At 44.7% G+C, this 15,262-nt stretch overlaps 1 protein-coding gene across 2 annotated transcripts in view; it reads left to right on the top strand.

Moving 5' to 3' along the window:
• Positions 1-2,246: 2,246 nt before the first annotated feature.
• Positions 2,247-15,262, top strand: part of Kdm1a (lysine demethylase 1A) — a 55,478-nt gene continuing 42,462 nt past the window's right edge. The window contains exons 1-2 of one of the 2 annotated variants that reach the window (XM_039110624.2): positions 2,247-2,879; positions 12,118-12,283. In XM_039110624.2, the coding sequence (XP_038966552.1) occupies positions 2,529-2,879; positions 12,118-12,283 (517 nt within the window). In that variant the 5' untranslated portion in view covers positions 2,247-2,528. 2 annotated transcript variants of the gene reach the window in all.

The raw sequence follows: 15,262 nt of genomic DNA, 5'->3' as shown, positions 1-15,262 counted from the left end.
AACAAAATTACAAGCCCTACCCACAAAGGATCAATTGGAAACAACATTGCCGTAGTTCCCAAACCTTTCCGCCTCTATACCAAGGCTTTTATTGTCTCTGCTTACCTCCAGAGAACTTTATTTATCTTACCTCCCTTATCCGGGAACTTTCCGACAATGCGGAGTTCTGAGATCCACGAGGATGTCCTCGGTTCACCTTACGGGCCACCACTTGTCGCGCCCACCTTGGCCGGCAAGGAAGATGCAACAGGGTTGGATTCTTCTCAACAGCCTTTACTGCAGGACACCTTCATTCTTGATATAGGGAGGCGGCGGCGGCAGCAGCCAGCCCTAAGTGTTACAGCTCCAAGAGTGTTACAGCTCCAAGTGTTACAGCTTCAAATGTTACGGCGCCCAGCCGCAAAGCCGCTCGCCTTATATACACAGCAGTATGCTAATATTCTTTCAGGGATTGGTGGGGCACGAGTCATCCAGCTACTTGTCCTCCAGAGATTGGCGCGGCATGAACTTCATTAGCATAGTACCGCCCCAGCCAGACTGACATCAGGTACAAAACCCCACGCATGCGCAGTACTGTTGTTCACAACAGGAGGGCGCCAGATTCACCTCATTATCATACAGCTGCCCTGACAGGGGACAAGCCTGCGCATGCGCGGTAAGTTATTCCCATTCAGACGGGGCTGGCTGTCGGTGCCATCTTTACTTCGCCGCCGCTCCTACAATTTATGGTGGAGGAGCAGGGCTTAGCACCAGCCTTCCTTCCATCACCAACTCTTCCCTATATTGCTCTCTACATTCCCCACAAAGCCTGCTCCAGTCCCTCGATAGACTTCTACCATAGTCGCTGACTTTGCTGATTGTGACCATGAGAACTTCACACAAGGGACATACATGGTACTGTGAATGCGGTTTTTTTCGTCCTGCATACCGTTTTTGTTTGTTGGCTTGTTTTTTTGAAATAGGGTTTCTCAGGGTAGCCCTGGCCATCCTGGAACTTGCTCTGTAGACCAGGGTGGCCTCAAACTCAGAGCCTGCCTCTGCCTCCCATGTGCTTGGGATTAAAGGCATGCACAATTACCTTCACGCTTTTTAAAGGTTTGTTTTGTTCACAGAGTTCAGTGAATTTTGGTGGATACTGGCAACCCTGTATCACCGCAATCACAGTATGGAATTTCCTCCGGCAACCTTCCTCCTGCTGTTTTTTGCAGTCAACTTCATCACCTTGGAAGAATTAAACAAGCAAAGAAGCAAACAAGCAAAACCCTGTAACAGGACCCCAGATCTTAGTAGGCTGAAAGACTAACTCAATGGTGGATGTACCATTCGAGCTGTAAAACTCAGCACATAGACAGCACCTGCCAAAACTAAAACAAAGACCTAATCCATCAAAGCCCACAGCTCTGGAAAATGTTCTAACCTTGCTTTTTGGCTTTTGTGGTTCTGCTTCTGGCTAACTGTTCTTGTTAACTCAAGTATGTCAACCCAGGACTTTTTTTTTTTTTTTTTTTTTTTTGTGCGTAAAATCTCGCCCTGAGAAAGGCTCCAGGCTGCATTGAAATCTTAAGCACCCAGTGTAGTTACCAGCCAGCTAATAAAGACTTTCTATTGGCCTAAACCCATGTCCGAGCATTCTTCTCTGGCGAATAACGCCCCTCCCCCAACATCCTATACATCTCAACATCTCATGAATAAACCCCCACATTCTCCAGCATTAGAAAGAACTGACCTACGTTGAAGAAGTGTTATGTGCCTGGAGAGATGGGGGATGGAGGAGGCATGGCAGTGGGCATGAATGTAGGCGGTGTGCCGCCCCAAGAAAGAAAATAAGCAAGGCTTGGCGACAGGAGCGAGTTCACTTTGACTCAAACTAGAATTTCCTCAATTCTCTCTATTTTATTACCGTGGAAAGTCGTGTACTCTTTATTTTCACACAGTCCAAGCAGGACAACTATGAAGTTAGTTTCCCTAACTCAACTCTGGGGATAACTCGGGGTCATACACATTCTGGGCAAGTTCTCTAAAGATTGAGGTACATAGCACAGGATAATTAAGTGATCATTAATTTAGTCGTACTTCAACCCTTGTCCCGCAGTGAGAATTAGTTATTACTACTATTATTACTTCAACGGTATTAGTTGAAGTGAATGGTGTATGGGTAAATGCGGGAGTGACTCTTGAGAGTCCTTGTTGGACGTGGTCCTGGGAGGTGCAGCCGAGCTCAGAATCCGGTCAAAGGGATGTGCTAGGGCGGACTCCCAATCGCAGGGGGCGCTCTAGATCAGCCTCGCGCTCGATGCTGAGGCTCCGCTCTAGCCTCCGGGACGCTGCTCTATGGTCTTGAGCAGGGGGACAAGCTGCTGCTTTTTGTCCTGACGCGGCGAGAGCGCGCAGGGCGCGTGCGCACGCGGAGGTGCTCGGTTTCGCGCGGACCGTGTGAGGTTCGGAGCGGAGAGGCGAGAGGCGGCTGCGGACCCACGGAGCGGCAGACCGAGCGGCCCCTGCGGCCCGCGGCGGCCAGGCGGCCCGAGATGTTGTCTGGGAAGAAGGCGGCGGCGGCGGCAGCGGCGGCGGCGGCAGCAGCGGCTGGGACAGAGGCCGGGCCCGGGGCGGCGGGCGGCGCCGAGAACGGCTCTGAGGTGGCCGCGCCGCCCGCGGGCCTGGCGGGCCCCGCCGACATTGCTACGGGGGCGGCGGGCGAGCGCACTCCCCGAAAGAAGGAGCCTCCGCGGGCCTCGCCGCCCGGAGGCCTGGCCGAGCCGCCTGGGTCCGCCGGGCCTCAGGCGGGGCCCACAGCCGGGCCCGGCTCCGCTACACCCATGGAGACAGGAATAGCCGAGACCCCGGAGGGCCGACGGACCAGCCGACGCAAGCGGGCGAAGGTGAGACCCGGGTTCAGGCTCTGGTCCCGGGGACCCGGGTGGGAGTGGGGGCGGGGTAAGGGAGGCCCGGCCTTTGTGCGGGGACCCGGGGTATCGGTCACAGGAGGGTGTGACCGTGATCCTCTGACTGGGAAAGATGGCTTCCCGACGCGTTTGTCTACCTGTGTGGCTGGTGTGTGCGGACGTCGGGCGCACGGGGGAGATGAGTGTGATGCTTTAGAGTCAAGCTTCATGAAAAGGAAGAGACCTCTCTTTCCCTTTTCCTTTCTTTCCTTTTTCTTTTTTTTTCTTTTTTCTTTTTTTCGGAGCTGGGGACCGAACCCAGGGCCTTGCGCTTGCTAGGCAAGCGCTCTACCACTGAGCTAAATCCCCAACCCCTCCTTTTCTTTTTCAAGGTTTTGCTGTACGCCAAGTAGACTCTCTTTACCCACCCCCCCTTTTTTTTTTAAAGATTTATTCATTTATTTATATAAGTACACTGTAGCTGTCTTCAGACACACCAGAAGAGGGCATCGGATCTCTTTACAGATGGTTGTGAGCCACCATGTGGTTGCTGGGAATTGAACTCATGACCTCTGGAAGAGCAGTCTCTTAACCGATGAGCCATCTCTCCAGCCTCCCCCCCCCCCTTTTTTTTAAACAATCATTTATTGTGTGTCTGCGAGTTGAGGTACGGACAGCTCGCCCGAGTCCGTCCTAGTCTTTCCACCACGCTAAGGAATCGAACTAGTTGTCAGGCCTGGCAGCCAGCGGGATCGTGGGCCCCGAGTAGATTTTTACAAATGTGGAAGCGGATGAAGAGTATCAGTTTGGTCACGGTGCTAATATAAAGATAAAGATTTGGCATCAGATCCAACACTATACACAGATAATCTCTGTCTCACACCTCAGTATACCAGATGGTGCATTTGGCACCAGGCCAGCGCTTTTCGTTTTCGAAAACACCACTGGTATTGTTAATAACCTCACTTTAAGAATGAATAAAGTGAAGTTTAGTTTCAAAGTTTGGTGTTTTGACAAGGTGTCATTCGTTACTGAAACAAAAAACAAAACAAAACAACAACAACAAAAAAAGCCCTCATACAGTAACATCGCCAAGCATTGGTGCAGCTTTATTGCACAGCATTGGCTTTTCCCAGAGATTCTCAATCTGGAAATAAGAGATATGTATGGATGGGTATGTAGTGCATACAAGAAGTAGTCTAAAGATGTGACTGGATGGCACAGGAGTTGCCAAGAAGGATTGAGAACCAGCGTTTCTGCCCGTAGCACCTCAAGATAAATACAAATGTTGGGTAAAGTGTGGCTTAGGTAACTTTTTGTACACTGTTCTCTCCTGCTGTGCTGGGGAGTTGAACCTTTTGTGTGGTAGACAGGTTCTCTACCACTGTACTGTATCACCAGTTCTTGGTATTTTGAAACTAAGTTGCCAGGTTGGCCCTGAATTTATCTTGTGACTGAGACAGGGCTTGAACTTGTAATGCTCCTGGGTCAACCTTCCGAGTCACTGGGGCTCTAGGCCTGTCTCACTAGGCCTGGCTTGTTTTGGTTTTGATTAACAAACATTTTGTTATGTTGCTCAGTTAGATCTCAAATTCTTGTGCTCAACTTATAGTGCCCCCTAGGCTTCCAGAGTGGTCACTGCACTGTGCAGGCTGCTGGGTATCGTTTTTTTTGCAAGTTGGTCCAGAGAGCCTCAGCTTCCTGCTTGAGAACTTCATACTCACTGCTCATTAAAATGAATTTGGAGGAAAGGTGGTTTGTTTTTTTGGGGGGGGGGGCTTTTATCAGACATGCATTAGGAAGGTGGGGTATTGGGATATAGATGGAGAGGGAGGGACAAAGGAGGGTCAACCAGAACTAATTATGTGTGAAAATGCCATAAAGAAACCTGCCAAACATGTTTTTAAAACCCACAAAACTAGAATCCTCTTTTAAACTTCTGAAGAAAGTGCATGTGGGACCACAAAAAACACAGTGACACCCTACCCCCAAGATAATTTGAATACATTTCAATCTGCCTGCATTAGTTTTTTTTTTTTTTTTAAGATTTATTTATTTTATGTATGTGAGTACACTGTTGCTGTCTTCAGACACACCAGAAGAGGGTATCAGATCTCATTACAGATGGTTGTGAGCCACTATGTGGTTACTGGGAATTGAACTCAGAACCTCTGGAAGAGCAGCCACTGCACTCAACCACTGAGCCATCTGTCCAGCCCCAACCCCCTTTGGTTGACTTCAACCCTTGGACATGAAAGAGGGCAGAATCCAGTAGGATTCCATTTTATCAAGTCATGACCAGAAACTGAGATAATTTAAAACACATTTGAGGTCTGGAGAGATGTCTCAGAAGTTAAGATTGCTGTCTGCTCTCTCAGAGGTCCTGAGTTCAATTCCTAGCAACCACTTGGTGGCACAGAACCATTTAGAATGAGGTCTGGTGCCCTCTTCTGGCGTGCAAGCATACATGCAGGCAGAATACTGTACATAATGGATGAATGGATGAATGAATGAATAATCTTTAAAACAAAACAGATATGAGATAATTAATTTGCCGGTGTTGCTTTTTAAATTATGTATTCATAAGATAAAAATAGCACCACAGTCAATTTAGAACATTTCACTGTTTCCCAGAGACACCTGTATTCTAGTTGTCTTTTCTCATCTCCCTACCTGCAGCCCCTGGCAATCACTGGTCTACTGTCTGACTATATGGAGTTATATCTGAATATCCTCTTCTAAATATCCTGTATGCAGCCTCAGTATATGTGGACCTTTGATTTTGTCTCATTTGATGGACTTTTTTGGGAGTCTCACTTTTGCTGTTATGTATAATGTAGTTATGAACAGTAATGTACAGCATGCAAGCATACACTTTCAAGTCTCTTATAATACTGTAGAGGAATTTTAATCCAGCAACATGGCTGCTTTGGGAAGGGATCAGAGCCAAAGACCTACTAGTACACATCTCAAATCCCAAACAATATAGGTAAAGTGACAAATCAGACTTGAGAATGAGTCAGAGATAGGATACGTCTAACTCTCACCAGAACCGCAGAGAAAAGAGTAGCAATTTAAGAGAGCAGCATAGAGAGGGAGAGGGAGAAAGGCAGTCTCACAGAGACAGGTTGCAGGTGAAGGCAGATGAGCCAGAGCAGGAGAAGGCAGAAGATTAGAACAAATTGCCAGAGTTAGTTTGAGGCTAAGCAGAGCAATTTAGTGAGACGCAGCTAAGAAGCCAGTTTGAATCAGCCAGCTTGGAGAGGAGTTTGGGCCAGAACAGCTGAGTCCAGCCAGAGTTCAGTGTGAACTAGAAAGGGTGAGCTTATTCAGCAGTAAGCCTCTGAGACACAATTACATCTGAGAAAATAAAATTTACTTTTGCATAATACCTGGATTATAATGGGTGAGTCACATGTGAATTCCGGTTTTTTTTTGTGAGGAATTGTTACCAAATGCTTTTCTAAAGTAGCAGCTAGAGTTTCACCTTTTCATTTGCAATGTGTGTGGGTTCTGTTTCTCCAGATCTTTGTACTTAGCATTGTCTGTCTTTTTATAGCCGTCTTTGTGAAATGCTATTTCATTGTAGTTCGATGTTCATTTTTTCAAAATGGCTAATGATGTTGAACATGGTTTTTGTTTTTGTTTTTTACATTTGTATGTAAGATAGCTATTAAAAAAGTTTGTAGTTTTTTTAAAGGACAACCCAAGCTGGTCTTAAACTTACTGTGTACTTGAGAATGACCTTACGTTTCTAATCACTTGCATTCACCTTTTGTTTTTTTGACAGAGGATTTGGGTTTCTTTGTGGAACAGCCCTTGCTGTTTTGGAACTCAGATTTGTAAACTAGGCTAGCCTTAAACTCAACAGAGTTCTACCTGCCTTTGCCCGCGTGCTGGGACTAAACGTCACATTCAGCTCTGCATCCACTTCTTAATTGCAGTGTGTCATTTGTACCCATTTATATCCAGCTCTGGGGATCAAACCCAAGGCGTCCTGTGTAGTAGACAGGCTCTATACTAGGTGAGCTGTATCCCCATCTCTACCTTCTTCTTGGCTCAGATTTTTAAAAAACAGGTTTAGAAGAGTGTTTTAAAGTAAGATTTTTAAAAGGATTTATTATATGTAAGTACACTGTAGCTGTCTTCAGACACATCATAAGAGGGCATCAGAACCCATTACAGATGGTTGTGAGCCACCATGTGGTTGCTGGGATTTGAACTCAGGACCTCTGGAAGAGCAGTCAATGTTCTTTAACCGCTGAGACACCTCTCCAGCCCAAGATTTATTTATTTATTTTTTAAAGATTTATTTGTTTTTATATAAGTACACTGTAACTGTCTTCAGACATGTCAGAAGAGGGCATCAGATCCCATTACACATGGTTATGAATCACCATGTGGTTGCTGGGATTTGAACTCAGGACCTCTGGAAGAGCAGTCAGTGCTCTTAACCACTGAGCCAACTCTCCAGCCCCCAAGATTTATTTTTTATTCTAGTTTCAAAACTTTTAAACTTTAATCAGTTCCAGTGTATGTATTTGGCTTATTCTGTTACTCCCAGGATTGCATCTAAGGAATATTTTTCTGGTTCCATTATTGTTTTTCTATCATGTTTTTCTATCATGCCACTAACACTGTTCTGGTTACTGTGTTTTTATATAAGATTTTGAAACCAAGATGTGTGAACTCTTCAACTCTCTGTTGAAGATCATGTTGATTGATCTTTTTTATAGGAATTATGTAACTACTTTATTCCTTTTAAAAAACCACAAACAATGTTTTGGGGGTGGTTTGTTAGGGTGCCTATGTATACATCTGTGCATGCCAGTACATGTGTATATACGTATGTGTTTATGTTTGTATAGAGCCAGAGATTAATAGCAGGTGCCTTTCTCAATTATTTCTCCAATTTTTTTTTTTTTGTGTGTAGGTGCATCGAACTTTATTGATGGTATTCAAGAGAGAAGGGAGGGCTCCCTAGGCCCCTCCTGTTGTTATGGGGTCTGGGATGGAATTGTGAGGGAAATGATCAGTGTTGGGGACTGAGTTGGGATGGGGGACTTCTCAGCAACTGAGGGCCTCTTTCTTGCTCTCAGTATCCTTGCTGGGCTGGGTGGTCCAGGGTTTCTTACTCCTTGGAGGCCATGTAGGCCATGAGGTCCACCACCCTGTTGCTGTAGCCGTATTCATTGTCATACCAGGAAATGAGCTTTACAAAGTTGTCATTGAGAGCAATGCCAGCCCTAGCATCAAAGGTGGAAGAGTGAGAGTTGCTGTTGAAGTTGCAGGAGACCACCTGGTCTTCAATGTAGCCCAGGATGCCCTTTAGTGGGCTCTCGGACGCCTGCTTCACCACCTTCTTGATGTCATCATACTTGGCAGGTTTCTCTAGGCGGCATGTCAGATCCACAATGGATACATTGTGGGTAGGAACACAGAAGGCCATGCCAGTGAGCTTCCCGTTCAGCTCTGGGATGACCTTGCCCACAGCCTTGGCAGCACCAGTGGATGCAGGGATGATGTTCTGGGCTGCCCCACGGCCATCATGCCACAGCTTTCCAGAGGGGCCATCTTCTGAGTGGCAGTGATGGCAGTGTGGTCATGAGCCTTCCACGATGCCAAAGTTGTCATGGATGACCTTGGCCAGGGGGCTAAGCAGTTGGTGGTGCAGGATGCATTCCTGACAATCTTGAGGGAGTTGTCATATTTCTCGTGGTTCACACCCATCACAAACATGGGGGCATCGGCTGAAGGGGCGGAGATGATGACCCTTTTGGCCCCACCCTTCAGGTGAGCCCCAGCCTTCTCCATGGTGGTGAAGACGCCAGTAGACTCAGCACCAGCGTCACCCTATTTGATATTAGGGGGGATCTCCCTCCTGGAAGATGGTGATGGGCTTCTTGTTGATGACAAGCTTCCCATTCTCAGCCTTGACTGTGCCGTTGAACTTGCCATGGGTAGAGTCACACTGGAACATGTAGACCATGTAGTTGAGGTCAATGAAGGGGTCATTGATGGCAACAATCTCCACTTTGCTAGAAGAGAAGGCAGCCCTGGTGACCAGGTGCCCAATATGGCCAAATCCGTTCACACTGACCTTCACCATCTTGTCTATGAGATGAGGCTGGCACTGCACGAGAGGATACGGCTGTCTCTGGAGCAGGGAGGAGCAGAGAGCTCCAAATCATTTTTTAATACAGGATCTTTCTTTGAGCCTGGAGCTCCCTGGTGACAGCAAACTCAGGGATTCTCTAGTTTCTGAGTTTTACTGACTTCTCAGTCTCAGCACAGGGAGTTTTGTTGGAACTATTGAATCTGTTGGTCAGTTGGGGGAATTCTATAAGATTGGTGCCTTTGTAATTCTCTTGTGTTTAATTCTTTTTTTCCATCTTGATTTGCCCTTTTGTTGTTTGGTGTATGCTATCTATGTGTGTGTGTACTTAAGTTTGTGTGCATGTGGAAGCCGGGTTGATATGGAGTGTCTTCCGTAATCGCTTTGTACTTTATTTTCTGAACCCCAAACTTCTTGCATTTTTGATTTTGCATGTCTGTCTAGTGAGCCTACTCCAAGAATCCCCTATGTCTCTTGAGCACTGGGACTGCATGTCGGCCTTCATTCTTGGCCCCCTTTTCTGTGGGTGCTGGGGATTCTGGTCTTAATTTCCATCCGTTTTGTTTGTACTTTTATCCCAGGAGTCATTTCCCAACTCTGTGATCAGCTCTTAAACTTTCAAAAGAAACATGGGGGACAATTAGAAGCAAGGATGTGGAGCTAGAGAGATGGCTCAGTGGTTAATAGCACTGGCTCTTCTCCCAGAGGACTAGTCCCCAAATGGTGACTCACAATCTGTCTGTAACTCCAGTTCAGGGGACCCAGTGTCCTCCTCTGTCCTATGTGAACAGTGCATGCATATGGTGCACAAAAATACTTGGAACCAAAATAAGTTAAAACAAAAAATGCAGCAGCAGGAGAGAGGTGGGGAGTTTTCATGCCTCAAAGCCAGACTTGGAGCTAGTGTGAACTGTAACTTCAGTAGAATGGTGTACATCCATTTAAGAAATAAAAGGCAAGCTGACAGATGTGGGTCCCACTGGCCAGCATTGTGGGGAAAGTAGAGACAGGAAGCTAGAAGAAGTTTATTGGCTGTTAGCCAAGTGTTAGGTTCAGTAAGAGGCCCTGTCTCTAGGGAATAAAGCAGAGAGTAATAGAACAGGACACCCATTTTCCTCCTTTGGCCTTAGAATGTGCAAGAAAGAGTGCTTAATTAACACCTGTGTACATACAGCACACAGAAAAGTTCTTAAAAAGGAAGCTGAGGTCACTGCTGTTGGGGGTGGTTTTGGGGGATCTGCTTGGGGTTTAATAAGATGCAGAGACATTTATATAGTATAAAGTTGTTGGCCTTTTACTGGGGCAGACTCTTAGCTACAATCTTTTCTGCCATTGCATCCCCACTAAGTTACGTTTTTTAAAAATTTTAATTATTTACAGTCCAGTCATTGCTCCCCTCTCCCATTCCTCCTTCCCACAATTCCTCATCCCATTCCTCCTCCCCCTTGCCTCTGAGAGGGTGCTCTTCCCTGGGATCTCAAGTCTTTCAAGGATTAAGCGCATCTTCTCCCACTGAGGCCAGACTGGACAGACCTCTGCTGTATATGTGCCAGGGTCCGTGGACCAGCTGTATATGCTTTAGGTTGGTGGCTGAGTCTTTGGGAGCTTCCTATGGTCTGGGTTAGTTGAGACTGCTAGTCTTCCTATGGGGTCACCCTCCCCTTCAGCTTCTTCAATCCTTCCCCTAATTCAAGCATAGGGATCCCCGATTTCAGTCCAGTGGTTGGTGTAAGTATTTGCTTTTATCTCAGCTGCTGGTAGGACTTCCTTGGGGGCAGCCATGGCATCAGTAATAGTGTCAGGCCTAACTCCCTGCAGTTCTTTTTAGACAGGAACAATTGTGGATCAGAAAATTTGACTGTATATTAGTGACTCAGTCCCTCCACTTGAGGCCTGTCTTACTTACTGGAGGTGGGACTCTTGTGTTCCCTCTCCTCAAGGGAGATTGGAGAATTTTGACTAAGGTCACCTCGTTTAGTCCTGAGAATCTCTTAAGTTACTCTTACCTCTTAAACTCCCTTCTGTGCTCTGGCTCCTCTTGCCCAGTCATCTGATTCTCCCCTCCCTCAGCTCTTTATTCTCCAAAAAGCCACATTCCAGTCTGAACTAGTCAGCAGCCGGACAACTCCAGAGCCATCTCTTTGGGTTGCCCTTTGGCTGTGTTGGGGTTGCTTACATGACCTTCATGGCCTCAGAAAGTCTCAGAATCAGGGGAGGAAGAACAAGTATTTACATACAGAAAGCTGGTAATGGGCTGTTGAGAGGATATTACCAAAATACACTGCTAGCCCTGGGCTCTCTACCCTGGCATAGTAATTAATAATTAAAAACACAGGGATACACTACAAGCCATTTGATATTGTGTGTGAGGAATGGTCATCCCAACACTGTAGACAGGCTTTGCTTTAAGAGCTTTGAGGTATATATAACAATGCTTTATTGCCTGAAAATTGTCCCTCTTTTAAAAATAGCATGAAATTATAATCAAAATTAGTTTGAAGTTTTATAAAGGTGTTACTGATGTTGGTTAAAAGGCCTGGGTCCTTGCAGGTCTAACAAGCTAGGCTGGGCCATCAGTATGCCAATTAGAAAGACAAATAATAGCAAAAAGCAGAAAAAGGCTATCCAGTGTGGTTGTATCCAGCGTGGTTGCAGTGGGAATAGAAACTGATGCCTGCACTAAACTCTCAGTCCATGGCACTGTAAGACCAGAGCCATGGAATTGTCTGCGTAGCTCAGGTTGGTTAACTTACGTCACCTGGGTGCTGGAATTACAGGAATGAGCCACTAGTTAACTGTATTTTTGGATGAGGGCCATTTTAATTGATACTCTCAGTATGTGAGCATGATAATATATACACTGAAAAAACCTACAGGAGGAGCTCTTGAGCCAGAGATGTACCAGTCTTAGGATGTAAAGGTTACAGATTGGGCTAAACCTGAACTGACACTGTGTCCTTTCTTGGGACTTTTTGTCTTTAGTAACTATGACAGATTGGCTTGATCATTGTTACTTCTTTAGAGTTTGAAAGCAATTAATTGAGCCATTGATGGTTCAAATTGAACCCATGATTGAGATTGTCATTGTATTTGTTTTTTTCTGGTATAATCTCCATGTAGGTAGAATACAGAGAAATGGATGAAAGCTTGGCCAACCTCTCAGAAGATGAATATTATTCAGAAGAAGAAAGAAATGCCAAAGCAGAGAAGGAGAAGAAGCTTCCCCCGCCACCTCCTCAAGCCCCACCTGAGGAGGAAAATGAAAGTGAGCCCGAGGAGCCGTCTGGTGAGTTGTAATGATCAGCCATAGTTTGTGTTATCAGAGAGAAGAGTCAGTTGTTTTGTTCTTACCTTGCAGTGTTAATGACGTCTTCATCTGGGGCTCTCTGCTGTGTCTGTTTATGTGTTTATATACATGTGTGTGTACACATGTATAAATAGTCTGCTGACCATCTTTGTTTTTGTCTGAAGGAAGTAAAGGATGGTGACAGATAATAGCAGTGGAAGTTGGTTAGGATTAGGAGGAAATAAATGGTTAGAGAAAACAAAGAATGTCAGATCCACAGAACCAGTCAGTCCTGCTTGTCCGACGACAACTTGAATTCACAGCTTAAAGTTTTGGGTTTTTTTTTAACTGTTGTTTTTGTTTTTATTTACACATACTCATTAGTTAAAACATTTTCCTGGTAAACATATATAAAAAACATTCTGAAATTAAAAGCATTCGGCCTAACATCCTGTAATTTTAGTTATAGGGTCTTCTAATCAAAGAACTAGTATAAGGAAAGACTATGGGGCAGGGAAGATGTTCAGTCAAATGTTTGTTGTGCAAATCACAAGGACCCAAGTTCATTCCTAACACCTGTATGAAAGCTGAGTGTGGTAGCATGAGCCTGTGACCTCGCTGCCGAGGATGCAGAGACACTATTAATGCTGAGCTTTGATGGACAGACTGTCTCAAAAAATAGTGATTGAGGAAGAGAGCAGCCACTGTGGAACTCTGGTCTCAATTTGTGCTCCCACTCCCCCATGTGCATCTGCACTAACTCAAACACAAAGAAAAGGCCATGAAGAGAATCTGATCTCACATAAACATCCTTATACCATGAAAAGATTATTAGCTTTATATTTGTGTCAGAACTTCATATAGCTTTTTAAAAACTCATTAAATAGCCTGGCTGTGGTGGTACACACCTTTAATCCCAGCACTCAGGTAGAGGCTGGGGATCTCTGAGTTTGAGGACAGACAGTGCTACACAGAGAAACCCTGTCTCCAAAAAAAAAAAAAAAAAAAAAAAAAAAAAAATCTCATAAATATTGTCAACCTTGAATCCTAGCTTTCTATGGATTTCCTAATCAGTTTTGGAAAGACAGTGTAAAGCAGGAGTCTTAGTTAGTTTTTGTGTTTTCCACTCTGAATAACATTAACTCATTTTTATTTTGGACAATCAAAATGTTCTTCCCTTTGAAATGACTTTAAATTCTATTAGCTATAGACACCATACTTTATCAGTTCTTATAGTCCTGTACCTTTAAAATATGCTTATTTCAGGCCTCGCCTGCTGTCTTTTGTATTACATTCATTGTTACCCAGATTAAAACTTATTTTGACAAGTTCTAACTTTTGACCCAGGATTTTTAGCATCTTTTTATTTGTTTTATCCATACCAAAAACATTCTCTTTGATGTTACTGTAAATTACCAGAACTTACATTTTTTGTTTGTAAAACCTACTATCAATGCTGCTATTCCATTTGAGAGTATTAAAGTCAGTTGTTAATGTAAACTTAGGTTTAGGCTTGACTAAAGCTCTTAAAAATAACTTGTACAATTGAAATAAAATACTATAAAAATACTTTTTCTGGGTTGGGGATTTGGCTCAGTGGTAAAGTGCTAAGGCCCTGGGTTCGGTTCCCAGCTCCGGAAAAAAAAACCAAAACAACTTTTTCTGAAAAAAGAAAGATTAAATTCTGGATTCAGTTCATCCCAGTATCCAGGGCTTTGTTTGACCTAAGACTGTCTTAAAATACTTAAAATCAGGCAACTCCGCCTCTAGTCGGGGTGGTGCACCTTTGCCTATGCGCCTGGAGGCAGCCGAGCCTTCTCTGCAGCACCATCTCACTGTTTACATTGTCTTCCTCCCCGTCCCAAATTTTGTATTTCGCTTTCTCGCCTTTGTTCAATCTGTATCTCCCTCTCTTCTTTTTATCTCTAATACAATCTTTTTGATTATTTTTCTTCTGCCTTTGCTGGGTATCTGCTATTTGAAATGCCTATCATAACTCGTCAGGGTACAGATCCCTCAACTTAAGAGTTAGATATTGTACGGTGGTGATCTGATGTGTTAGAGGTTGTTTTTGGTGTGGTATTTTGTGGTCCTAGTGTAAGAATCTGAGAATTGCTGAAAGATTCCAGATTCGAATAGTATGCAAAGACAAAGAACATTTTTTTTCTGCAGAAACAGCCAGCAGGAGGAGGTCAACAGTCAAAGCAAAATGGTGGCAACCACAAGGGAAGCTTGCAGGTCCCTCTTAAAGCCAATTAATAGTTTTCCAGTTGCGGTTGGGTCACCTTCATCAGGATTGTTTGAGCTTACAGGATATTTGTACACTTTTGATTCGTTTATACCTTGAGGGAGAGAGGGTTACCTTTTAGGTACATTTTCATATGTGTTCTAAGCCTCTGGCCAGATATCAGGTCAGTTGATGATTGGCTGCCCCTTTGTCTGCAGTTTTCCCAAGAAGCCTGGGTTGTCCTTCTGGGGGTAATTGAAACTTGAGGCCTAACACGGCTGCCTGTTCTAAAATGAAGTGAGTTAGGCCCTCTCAGAAGCTAGAAAGGAGATTGGATTCATACTGTAAGAAGCCTAGTGTTTGACTGTCTGGTTGGAGGTAGTAAGTACCGAGGTTGTGTTGTTTGAGGGATCTAAGGAAGGGCCTCCACCTAGCCAGACCTGCATCCTACCAGTTATGTGCCGACACTTCCTAGTCTCTAAGGCTTTTAGAGCGAAAGGAGGCACTGAGAGATTTGTTGTACAACAGGTGGTCTGTAAAGGGGACTAAAAGCACAGGGAGATAAAGTGTTATGAGAGTTGATTTGTTCTGGGATCCCTTTGTTATGCTAAGTGATACTCCATTCAGCCCCCAGTTAATTTGAAATGAAATTAAAAATGAAAATAAGAGGTTTTATTTGTTTGATGTTGTTGGCTTAGATTTATTTTATTAGGATGAAGTTCTCTCTTTGGGCTTAACACCCCTCCCCTCCC

The sequence above is a fragment of the Rattus norvegicus genome, chromosome 5 (genome assembly GCF_036323735.1).
Source record: "Rattus norvegicus strain BN/NHsdMcwi chromosome 5, GRCr8, whole genome shotgun sequence".
Taxonomy (NCBI): Eukaryota; Metazoa; Chordata; class Mammalia; order Rodentia; family Muridae; genus Rattus; species Rattus norvegicus.
This window is presented reverse-complemented; position numbering and strand designations above follow the sequence as displayed.